Here is a 12,044-nt window from a genome sequence, read left to right on the forward strand (position 1 = left end):
ATATATATATATATATATATATATATATATATATATATATATATATATATATATATATATATAATATTGTAAAATAAAATTTAACACTTAAACAGGTCAACCATCTCTGGTTATTTACAACTAAAGCTTCTTGGGATACGGATTTTAATTCAAGTAGGATAGTGACAAATCTGGGAGAAAATTTGGAACATTTTTGTTTGTGAATAAAAAATTTGCATCAAGAATGACTATTGAGTTGACTATTTTAATACAATATTTATAAGCTAAAAGCCAAGCTCTTTTGCAGTTTATATATCAGTGTAGATATTTTGTTCCTCTTTTGGAGAAGATGTCGTATATGTTTATTATTACAGTCCATGTCTGTTAATTCAACTACAGTACATCTAGCATTAGAATAAGCTATTTAATACAGGAAATGACGTTGCCGTTTTGCCGTTTGTTATGTGCAACGCGTAATGTGGTCCGTCGAGCAACAAATGTTTAAAGGGCAGTGTTTTAACATGACACGTAATATAGAGCTAATTTATGTTTATGAACCTTCGTCGATGACACCAGTTATTACAGATTCTTGCGTCGTTCATTTGCAAAGTAAACTACTGTGCACTACCTAGTTTCTAACGTTACGGAGTACACATCGAGTGTCTGCTAGAGGCACTAGTTTTCCTTTGATGGTCTTGCATAGAAGAATACTAAGCTAACCAACGTCAAGCTTCTTAAAAACAGCTTACGTTTAACCCGACCAGTTTGAATCGGAAGACATGACGATAAAAATAACAGAGTCGTCTTTTCGTCTGTGAGTGTCCTGCAGTGTCTTCCCTTCGTTCCGGTATGTTTTACTTAGATCAACCCCACTAATTAATCATTCCATTGAGACGCATAGCATGCGTAGCTAATATCGTTAGCATTCTTTCACCTGAGGATGGGATGGGCTGAGGTATTTAACAGTGTTATGGTTGTGGTACAGTGCTGTAGAAATATTGCATCATACTTGGGACTTGCCTTGTTGTTTTGCCTCTCAAGCAATTTTTTTAGATCATACTTATGAAGTGGTTTTACACTACTGTAAACTACAACCACATTTAGGAACAGTATAAAAACAGAATTATTGGGGTTGTTTTTAAAGGAGGAAGTTGTAATCCAGCAATGTTAAACCTCATCAGATATTCCAGGTTATACCTAATTCTACCTATTAGATGTCAAGTTTGTGGTGTAAACCATAATGTGCAGTGCATCATTCTCATATTGCAAGCGTGCACTGTGGTCAGAAATAATTTCAAGTACATGTTAACATTATCCCAAATATGTCACAGGCAACAAATTTTAATTACTTAACTATTCACATAATTGCTTTGTTGTTCACATTTTAACACATAAGATGTATGAATAAAATCCATTTGAACGCACTTTTTCCAGGTCGTTCATCTTGCAAAAATGAATTTCCTGCGTAATCGTATGGTAGTCCTGGGCATGGTGTTGATGGCCACCTTACTGTTATATCTACTGCTGCCCTCCATGCGTCATGGCAGCATGGAGCCATCTCTCAACGCAAAAAGACTTGGACTCTTGGTGACATCACCACCTCCGCTTCCCAACATCAATGTGTCAGTTCGCACAGGACAGCTGCCCGGTGACCCGCCGCTGTTTTTCCGGGAAGCTTTACCCATTGACGGAGCTGGACGACAGATACTACCCAGGTGAGCTCATACTATAGCACAGCTGAGTAATGTCTATCAGTGTCACTTTAGCTCTCACATGAGATATGTAATGATATCTTATTGCAGGTTACAAGTGGTGCTTCTGCATGGCCAGGCTTTCACATCAAAAACATGGGAAGAGCTTGGTACCATGGCCCTACTTGCGACGAATGGATATCAGGCCTTAGCCATGGACCTGCCAGGTACAGCACTAAAACATCATCCAAGTTTAGAGAAGGTCAGTTGTGCTGTAGGATGCTCAATTAAAATGTGATGACGCTCAGCAATGTGCAGTGTGCCCTCTGGTGGTTTAAAAAAATAATAATTTTGTATGCCCAATGAGACTGACCAGGTCCTATTTTGCTTATAAAGTAGAGTTATATGTCTGTAATCTCTCAATACTTTTAGGTTATGGTAAATCACCCGACTCTGAGGCCCTGAAGACGGATCAGTCTCGAGTGGACCTGCTCTCCAGGTTCATGGAGTCGTTAGGTGTGAGGGCGGCGGTGCTCGTGAGTCCTTCCATGAGCGGACATTATTCCATCCCATTCCTCATGAAGAACAACGCACAGCTGAGAGGCTTCGTTCCCATAGCGCCTGTCGGTACTCGTAGCTACACGCCACAGCAGTATCAGAATATCCAGGTGAGGAAAGATGGCACAATAATCTAATATGTCATAACAAAGATAATTTATTGACATTGTCAGGTAGGTACACTACATTAATACATTTTGTATTCAAAGGTTTATGATTAATCTTTATGCAGCTAGTCGTATTTTGACTGTAATGTACTCTTCAGACACCCACCCTCATTGTGTTTGGGGCCCTCGACACTAATCTGGGCGCCCAGTCCCACAAGAACCTGGCCCAGCTTCCTCATCATGTTGTGCTCAAGTTGGACGGAGCTCGCCACGCGTGCTACATGGACAAACCCGGAGCCTTTCACCAAGGGCTGATCGAATTTCTGGGCAAGCTGAAGTGAGATGTGTTGCGGCAAAGATGAAAGAGAAAACAAAATTAGCAGGGACTTGAGTTTGACAGGTATGAGTTTAGTGAGCTTGTTTTGGCAAAATAAGAGGACAAAAAGTTATAGTCATGACACAATAAGATGAAATTTGTGACAATAATTTCTTCATCATCATGAAACAATATGTGCAATAAGACCCTCTTATACAGATGTGTGATAGTTCTCTTTGCATGCAAAAAAACAAAAACAAAGTATTGAGTTTGCATCAGTGTTGCCATTTTTGTAGGTGACATGCGAGTTGATTGCTGTAAATTGTGCAAAATGTAGCAGTAGCAGGTGCATGTGCTCCAGGAAAAGTTAGTGTAAAGTTAGTAGTATTCATTTCAGTCAATCCAGCTGCTCTGTATTTATTTAAACTATTCCAGCTGAGTGCAAAAGATGACAAACAAAGCAAAACAGATGCTCTTTGCAATGAAAAAATGTGAGGAAATTCATGTTTAAAAACATATTTATGTATATAATAATAAAGTAACATTTAATATACAGTGTTTGCAGCAAGTTTGTCCAGTTATTTTCAGGTAAATAAGTGCTCTTTTAGATACTTTTTTTTTTTTTTTTAACATGCATATTACTGAGCATTTGTCTTACATAGAATAACGACGAAGGAATTACAACATTTCTGTTCAACTTACCCATGCAAAGTGCTTCGTCTGCAATCACTGACTTCCTCCATTTGTTTCCCTTTCTTCCACTCGAAGCAACATTGACATTTACATGGATAATGGCGTCGATCGTGTCGGTTACTTTGGACGGCCTGGAGATGGTGTAGTTGTAAAACATTGGATGAATAATTGAGGGGAATTTTCCGTTCAAACAGCACTTTCGAATTCCCCCGGTTGTCAGTCTGCTGGTGTCAGCAGACATTGTACAGGAAACTGTAACCATCAAAGAAGGGCAGGATGTGGGTTAATGGAAATACTTTCAGGGATCATTTCTATAGTTTTTAACTTGAGAAATGTGTTTCAAAAGTGTTTGGTTAATGGAAACATACCCCGCTGTGTAGCTACAAGGTAACCCCAAGATTAGAAACGGGTTCAATTTGAGCCGGTTAATGAATCGTTTACAAAGCAAGGTGACTTGGAGGACTGGGTGTATGAATTTGACCCAGTCAAATACATACTGTTTTCCACTGTTTTTACGACACTTGCAGAGATTTGATATATTTTTATTCTCCATGAACGTTGGGAAAAAAATAAGCGATTTCAAAGTTTCACTGATACAGAGGGTAACATGTCAATAACTCGTTTTAAACCTTCACGTGAAAGTTATATTGTCGTACATTAAAACCGGGCATTACGGTAAAATAGCTGCTGGAATTTGGGGATGATTTCAAAGTAAAAGCACAATATATTTGCAAACTAATTTACAGGGGTGTACATAAACCTTTGGAGGGGAAGGTACTCAAGGTAGAAAAGCGGACAATTGACTTTTCTTTTTTTATGGGGGTAAAAAATATGGGTGTGCAAATAACCAATGCTCTATATCAGTGTTTTTTTTGTTTTGTTTTTAACAAAACCATCTAAAAAATGGCTACTTCCATCTCCTTGTACCAATGACTAGTAACGTAATAGTCATTACGTAGGGTTCATTTAATAACAATAAATAAATAAATATAATAACACTAATAATAATAATAATAATAAAGTAGGGTGACACTAACATTGTACATTGTTTGAATAATAACACTGCTTTAGGTTAAAAAAAATATTTAAATACCTATTCAATTAAAATGTGTTGCACATAAGTTAAAAAAAAAAAAGTATCTATTGAAATGTACTTAAGTTAAAATGCAGCTAAATTGTTCAAAATATAAAATATAGTAATTGAAAAATAGTTTAAATTAAACGTGTGCACAAGATTCATTTTAATGTTTAATTGTAGTGCATATTTGAACTCTAAATTCTATTTGTATTTAACTCCGTGATTCTTTTGCATACTATTTTACCACAGTTTGAACATCACTGCTCTATCAAGGAGCTATGTGCTATCTGTGTAGCAACAACCCTGTTCCACATCGGAACCACAATGACATATCTTAGATTTCAGACAGAATGTCAGATTTTATGTATTAGAACCAGAAATTACAATTAACTTCTGACAAGATTTGAATCACTAACAGGTTTTATTTTGAAATGTATCTTCCGGCTGCCTTTACCGTACTGATGAAATGACGTGAGCCAAATCTAAATCAGTGCTAGTCTCAACTTGTTTTTTTTTCCCCTGAAAAGCCTTACCGCGATTAATTGACAGCCAGCCAGACAGGTGAGTACTTGTGTTCACTCAAATAACAGTAGAATAAATCTTTGAAGATGTCACCATAAGAAGTCGCACGTCGTTATATTCGGCCTGTCACCTACACGGCTAGCTTGAACCGGCTGGTCCCTTCCACATTGTACGTCTGTCGTGTGTGTTACCAGAGGACGTCACCATGCTACCTGACAAAGACAACGGCTCGGGTGTAGCAGGTGGACAAATGTCTCCCGAGGGAGAAGATACTTCGGTCAGTCTGTTCAGAGAGTACCTCCGCCTCAGGACGGTCCATCCAGAGCCAGACTATGGTGAGTTTTTAACTTGTTAGACTTAGACATGTGGCGAATGTCAGACAACAGACAAACACACTGGCCAGAATATTGCGCCATTCAGAGAGAGCCAGATCAGCATTAACAATACTTAATTAGAATGAGAAACCTTTTTACAGTATGTTTAAACCTGTGATACAGTAGTTAAAAAAAATACAATATAGACTATAGCACTTTTCACAGGGGACTCACAGTACTTAAACCTTCGCCATTTTTGTAAATATTACATCTTTCCCTTTGGTCAATGCTTAAAAAAAATATTTACAAGGTTTACATCGATATGCCCATAATTAAGTTTAAAACATAAATAAAGCACCACTATGATTCCAAAGCACTTGAACATTCTTTTATGCAAAACTTTGCTCCTCACCGATATACCGCTCAAACACTTTAGTTTCTCAGTCATTTTGGTCCACTTTACTTCTTTGACACCAGTTTCTACTTTCCAATGGGCCAGGGCTTTTGGGGCAGAAGATGTCGGAATTTTTCACTGATAAACTGTGGAGAATTATTTTTATTTTATTTTTTAATTAGCAAACTGTCTTGAAATAAATCCTTGTTCTTCTTTCTAATGACTCATTTATAGATGGTGCGCTGAGGTTTCTGGACAGAATCGCAGGGGAACTTGGACTGCCCATCAAGAAGATAGAGGTGTGTTTGTAGGATCACACATGCTACTTTCCTTGCCACAATTAGAAAACTTTTTTTGCTATGTTGATTTGCCAGTTGCCACCACAAAATAGAAACCTATTGTAGTGTAAACTAATCAAGCATGATATTTTACATACATTTGCATCCACTCAATTTGCGTACCTTCCAAGCTTTTTGGTTGCAGAACTAACTGCCATAATTAGATGTCATATTGCTATCTAAAGTTTATAAAATCTAACAATGTATGAAGTAAATTCCACCTGATTGTTATCCCTTGTAATTTCTTCAAATGCATTTCAGAAATTCCTTCAAGGATACAGTTTGTTTCTCTTTGCAGGTTTGTCCAGGCAAAGTCGTGTCCATTTTGACCTGGCAAGGGATGAACCCCAATTTGAAATCTGTTGTTTTGAATTCCCATACCGATGTTGTTCCAGTCTTCCAGGTACAACACGCCTCGCTGGGAATGTAAGAGTGTTTATTTAGTATGGTTGCTGCTCAGTTTTTTTTTTAGACATATCCAAATACAGATCTGTCACCTCCTCGCCAGGAGCATTGGAAATACGACGCTTTCAGCGCTTTCAAAGATGCAGAAGGCAACATTTATGGCCGAGGCTCGCAGGACATGAAATGTGTGGCCATACAGTGAGTAGAAAAAGGCCTAGTCAAATCGTGTACTCTTCTACTCTTGTAAACTATGAGAACAATTCATCCTGCAGACTTCCCCCTTCACATTTGTCTTTTGTGTGCAGGTACATACAGGCTGTGAGACGGCTGAAGGCCGAGGGGCAGAAATTTTTGCGCACTGTGCATTTAACGTTTATTCCTGGTAAGTGATTCTATTCCCCACTTGACTGATTTAGTTTAAACCTCCTAGTCGATCTCTGAGAAACATCATGGGCATAATTGCATCTGCTTGATTGATGCTTTGGTCCTTCTTGTGCAAGAGGATTGTCCTACATATAGCTCCAACTGAAACCGAAACCCGGATAAATGCAACTATTTATACAATATGCTGTACATATATTTCTACCAAGAAAAACAGGCATGTTGAGGCACCCAAAAGGTGATTAATATATTTTAATAATAATAATAATAATGTAGAGCTGTCAAATGATTATTTTTTAATCAAATTAATCACATCTTAGGATTCTAATTAATTACAATTAATTGCTTAATTAAAAAGGCTTTTTTTAATCAACATTTTTTGCCCACAAAATTTAAATGAATTTTTTCAACATTTATTGTTTTGACATCTTTATTTTTTATTTTTTTTATCCACTGCAAACGCTCATCCTCCTCTTTTTATAACCAGCTAATTACTTACATAATTTAAAATGGAAAAAGATTAGCCCAATAGTTTGACATGAGCAAATATTCTGAATGTCATATGCAAACATTTATTAAATGCTTTACTGCAATGCATGTAGTAATGTTTATTACTCAAACAGAACCTGTGTTTACTTTAACGTAACCATCCGCTGTAAGCTAAAGGATCATATGCGGTCGAAATTAACTCATTTATTCCCAAAAACATATAAATAAGTTCTATTTTAAAGTTTACAATGCTCCCAAATATGTATTTATACGTTTTGGCTTTGATGCAGCCTCTGAACTGAAGAGAATGCTTGAAGCAATGGTAGTTATTGCAAAAATGGCCAGCAGATGGCAGTAGAGTATAAGAGATCAAAAGCTCTTTTGCCATATTCTAATGCTAATTGATGCAAAATGGAAACAGAAATATACTTGTTTTCTTGGTGAAAGAAGAGAATCTAATCTTTCTTTTGGTAGGTTCCATTTTGTTATAGCAATAGGACACAATATTCTATGGGCCTTGCAAAATCAGTCAAAATCCAGTAAAACAGCGAAAAATGTCCTGGGAGTGAATGAGTTAATAGTGTGATTAATATGCATTAATACATGGTCAATGCGAATTAATAAGTTAACACTTTAACTTTGACAGCACTGTAATAAAGTGACGGGACTCTAATAATAACCAGCGAATATGAATTCTGTCTTCAAATGAAATGTGTTTTGATTTGCAGATGAAGAAGTAGGAGGTGAGAAAGGCATGGAAACATTTGTGAGGCATCCCGAGTTCCACAAATTAAACATTGGCTTTGCACTGGATGAAGGTAAATGGATAACACATCTAGTAAAACAACCACAAGCTATGATCGTGTTCAGTTACTTATTAGAAATAAATCGGTCACAGTGGTGCCGGATTTCATCTTGTCGGTATATGACCTTTGATCTGTAATCATATTTGTATCTATCCTAGTTGCAAATGTATTTGATCCTAGTGAGATGCTACTATCATAATTGTGAGATGGTTTCACACCTTTGAATACTTTGTGCTGTCAGTTATGGCACAAACAAACACCATATCTGCTCTGTAGGTTTAGCCAACCCTGGTAATGCCTTCACTGTGTTTTATGGCGAAAGGAATCCCTGGTGTGAGTACAAAATGCAACCTTATTATTAAAAATTGATCATTTTAAGGTGTTCAAGTTGATGTTAAATCAAAACAGTGTGTTCGTCGTCCTCTTTGCAGGGATTACCATCCACTGTCCAGGCAGTCCCGGGCACGGCTCGAGGTTTGTGGAGAACACGGCGGCTGAGAAGCTGGTGAGGTTCTGAATTTTGTGTCGGCGTTTGTCGAAATAGATGTGCAAAACGGTGGTCCTTTTGACTCTCTTTTACAGCGACACATCATCAACTCTTTCCTGGGTTTCAGAGAGAAAGAGAAACACAGGTGAGAGTGGAAGAATTTTCAATTTGGTGGTTGTACTTACTTGCTCACGCTTCTTGTGTATTGTATTGCCCCCTGGTGGCAAACATACACATAGCAGATAATGGCCTAAAATAAAATTGAATTTTTTTTTATTTTTTTTTTAAGTCATCCTCATTATGGAGGACCAAAAAAATGCCAAAATAATAAATAAATAAATAAATAAATAAATGAGAAAATAAAAATGGATATAAAATATAATTCAAAAATTAAATACAAAAAATAAATATAAATGGGAATAAATACAACGAAATATATTGATATAAAGGAGTAAATAAATAAATACAAACATAAAAACAACATTAAAAAAATAAAAATAAATGTGGAAATAAATGAAAAAAATATATAAATAGATTTCAATATATAACCACTAAATAAAAAGGCTTTGCTGTATTTATTTCATGCTGCAGACGCTGTCAGCATAAATTCCGTCATGAAATATTATTCAAATGAGGGGGCGATAAATCTAAAAATAAATACAAACATAAAAAAACGACATTGAAAAAACTAAAAATATAAAAATAAATGTGGAAATAAATACAAAAATAAATATATGAATGGATTTCAATATATAATTTGCTGTATTTATTTCATGCTGCAGACACTGTCAGCATAAAATCCGTCATGAAATGTTATTCAAATTAGGGGCGATAAATAAATAAAAAAATAAAAAACAAAATTAAAAAAATAAAAATAAATGTAGAAATAAATATAGAAATAGATAATCAATAAATAATAGGCTCTGTTCTATTTATTTCATGCTGCAGACGCTGTCAGCATGAACTCTTGTCATGAAATGTGTTATTCAAATGAGGGGCGGTCCTATTATTTATTTATTCATTTATTAATTCATTAATTTTTTATTTCTCAATTTTTGGACCTCCATACTTATCATGTATGTCAATTCCAGGCTAAACACCAGCCAGTGTTTCACGCTCGGCGACGTCACCACGGTGAATATGACCATGGTGAAAGGGGGTGTGGCCTATAATGTCATTCCAGCTGAAATGGACGTCAGCTTTGACCTGAGGATCCCACCCACAGTAAATCTACAGGTGAGTGTTTTTTCGCATGCTGGTGGAGATGTGTGATTCTTCCACTTGGAATCACTCATGTTGCTTTTATCACGTCAGGATTTTGAGAAGGTGATCCAGGGCTGGTGTAAAGAAGCAGGCGACGATGTCACGTATGACTTTGCTCAGGTTAGTGCGCTCCCCCGCTCGGATTCATTCCTTCTGCTGCTTGAAAGCTCAACGGGCTGCCATTGTTTTGTGCAGAAACACATGAATCAGAACATTACGTCCACAGAAGAGAGTGATCCCTGGTGGAGTGCTTTCAGTCAAGCCTGCAAAGAAATGTGAGTTGCATGTTCACCCCAACACATCCACACCTGACTCTCACACATGTACCACCATGACACACTATTTGAACGCTTTGAAATGACTCAATGTCAGGCAAGATCAGCACTTTTAAAGGTCCACCTAAGGAATTTTAATTACTTGAAGGTTCGTCTTTGCTTGAGACCTTTTGTAGAATCATTAATCTTGGAAACCTCCTGGAAATTCGTATATTTAGCTTCATTTGTCTGGATTAGGTGACAATGTTGAGGTTTAAACTTGACTTATATGTAATGCTCCTCTTTTTTCATTTTAATATCCATTTTAAAAAGACAATTTTACATTACATGTTATCTGTGTATATGAAACTTTTAAGTGTTATCGGCCATACAGGACATAAAGAACAGTGGAGCCTCTAAAGTTGAACACAAAATGTTCCATTTATTCTCGTTTTTGGAAATAATTAAATACATAAAAACTGTAGCTGTCAAAATTGCTTCCTTCACTGTACAGGGAATGTTTTAAGTGAGGTTACAAATGGGAAGAGCGTTTCAAAAATTAAACTGGTGATTTTTAGAAATACTGAAAATTGAAAACTTTGGAATTATTACATTCCCCCCTTAAAACAAATGTATAATTAAAGTAGCCAACAACATTTTCTAGGGCCCTTTCGGTTGTAGAATCCAAAGAGCTGGTTTTTCTCCATTTTTTTATAATTTGACATTTAACTCTTTGACCGTCAAAAATGTTTAATAATGATGAGTAAAATCAGAATGTATGCCGCCATAAACGTTAAATGACGTCAACTACATTCTATTTATTTATTTTTTAATGTGGAAGTTTTTTTAAATATTTTTTTTATAACGTGTGTCAGTAAATGTTATTAAAAAGAAGTATTATAATAATAATCAGAATGATGATGATAATAATAATAATAATAATAATGATGATGATGATGATGATATTGATATAATACCTGATAATTTTGTCAAAACAAAGCTGGAAAAATAAATGTTCACATGCCAGTAGCTCCAATTCAAACCAAGAATCCCTGCCCATTAAAATACCTTGTTTGCCATAAGCTTATCCTCAGAAAGTGATTCAAACCAAACTACAAATATCCTTGTAGGAAAGAGAGGTTACATCTCCTCTTAGATGGATTAGGTAGATTCTTTATTCATCCCTAAAGGACATTAAATAGCCACACCACTTTGGTTGGTGCCAAAAAGTATGCTAGGCACCTTCCTAACGTATCCAAAATGTGTTAATTGTGTAAAGTTTGACACATGATATCGCGTGATGAAAATGTGCTGCTGCAGGGATGTGACTTTGGAGAAGGAGATATTTCCTGCTGCCACCGACAGCCGTTTCATCAGAGCTGTGAGTTTGTTTTTTGTTTGTTTGTTTTTTTTAACCCTCCATCTTTGACTGTTCTCTCTGTTATTATTTTTAGTATGTGACTTTTTTGTCGACCCCTTGTATATCTGTCCTTTAGGTGGGGATTCCCGCCATTGGCTTCTCGCCGATGAACCACACACCCATCCTGCTTCACGACCACAATGAATTTTTGAACGAACGCGTCTTCCTGAAAGGCATCGACGTGTACAAGAAGCTCATCCCAGCTCTGGCCAACGTACCCGCTTCTCCAAATGAGGTCTAAGTGCTCCTATTTCATAATTACCAAAGAATAATAATCACGTATGTAGACAAGACCACACATTAAGCCTTGGCAACGTTGATTGTTTTATTAATTCTCAGGTTGTAAGTTTAACTTAAAAAAAAAAAAAAAAAAAAGACATTGAAACTGTTATGTGCGTGTGTTTAGACGCATCTGTCATGAGATTCGGTTGTCGGACTAGTTAAACTCATTTAATGTTGATCTAAAGATAACTACAGATCATTGAAAAACATTTTTTGACTTAACTTTTTACCACTAGAATTTTATTTAATAAATATATTTGATCACAA

At 36.2% G+C, this 12,044-nt stretch overlaps 2 protein-coding genes, 1 long non-coding RNA gene and 1 pseudogene across 4 annotated transcripts; 3 read left to right on the plus strand and 1 right to left on the minus strand.

Annotated features, from left to right (window-relative positions):
- Positions 1 to 439: 439 nt before the first annotated feature.
- On the plus strand, positions 440 to 3,209 carry abhd14a (abhydrolase domain containing 14A). 2 transcript variants are annotated; one of them, XM_077530177.1, is made up of 5 exons: positions 440 to 826; positions 1,414 to 1,694; positions 1,782 to 1,897; positions 2,103 to 2,338; positions 2,494 to 3,209. In XM_077530177.1, the coding sequence occupies exons 2-5, from the start codon at positions 1,432 to 1,434 to the stop codon at positions 2,674 to 2,676; spliced, it is 798 nt and encodes a 265-aa protein (XP_077386303.1). In that variant the 5' UTR covers positions 440 to 826; positions 1,414 to 1,431; the 3' UTR covers positions 2,677 to 3,209. The 2 variants fall into 2 exon arrangements, with proteins under 2 accessions (XP_077386303.1, XP_077386302.1); XM_077530176.1 differs by lacking the exon at positions 440 to 826 and adding an exon at positions 857 to 934.
- Positions 2,409 to 5,164, minus strand: LOC144024099 (uncharacterized). Its single transcript, XR_013284670.1, has 3 exons — positions 4,956 to 5,164; positions 3,354 to 3,596; positions 2,409 to 2,667 (listed from the first exon to the last, which is right to left on the minus strand). It is a non-coding gene; the product is annotated as an uncharacterized LOC144024099 (long non-coding RNA).
- Positions 3,631 to 3,722, plus strand: LOC144024590 (small nucleolar RNA U3; annotated as a pseudogene).
- LOC144024097 (aminoacylase-1A-like) lies at positions 4,846 to 12,044 on the plus strand. Its single transcript, XM_077530175.1, has 15 exons — positions 4,846 to 4,983; positions 5,139 to 5,279; positions 5,887 to 5,951; positions 6,289 to 6,393; positions 6,499 to 6,593; positions 6,701 to 6,777; positions 7,994 to 8,083; positions 8,348 to 8,404; positions 8,503 to 8,576; positions 8,654 to 8,703; positions 9,650 to 9,794; positions 9,873 to 9,941; positions 10,017 to 10,096; positions 11,396 to 11,456; positions 11,572 to 12,044. The coding sequence occupies exons 2-15, from the start codon at positions 5,150 to 5,152 to the stop codon at positions 11,734 to 11,736; spliced, it is 1,263 nt and encodes a 420-aa protein (XP_077386301.1). The 5' UTR covers positions 4,846 to 4,983; positions 5,139 to 5,149; the 3' UTR covers positions 11,737 to 12,044.

Source organism: Festucalex cinctus, chromosome 8 (assembly GCF_051991245.1).
Source record: "Festucalex cinctus isolate MCC-2025b chromosome 8, RoL_Fcin_1.0, whole genome shotgun sequence".
Lineage (NCBI taxonomy): Eukaryota > Metazoa > Chordata > Actinopteri > Syngnathiformes > Syngnathidae > Festucalex > Festucalex cinctus.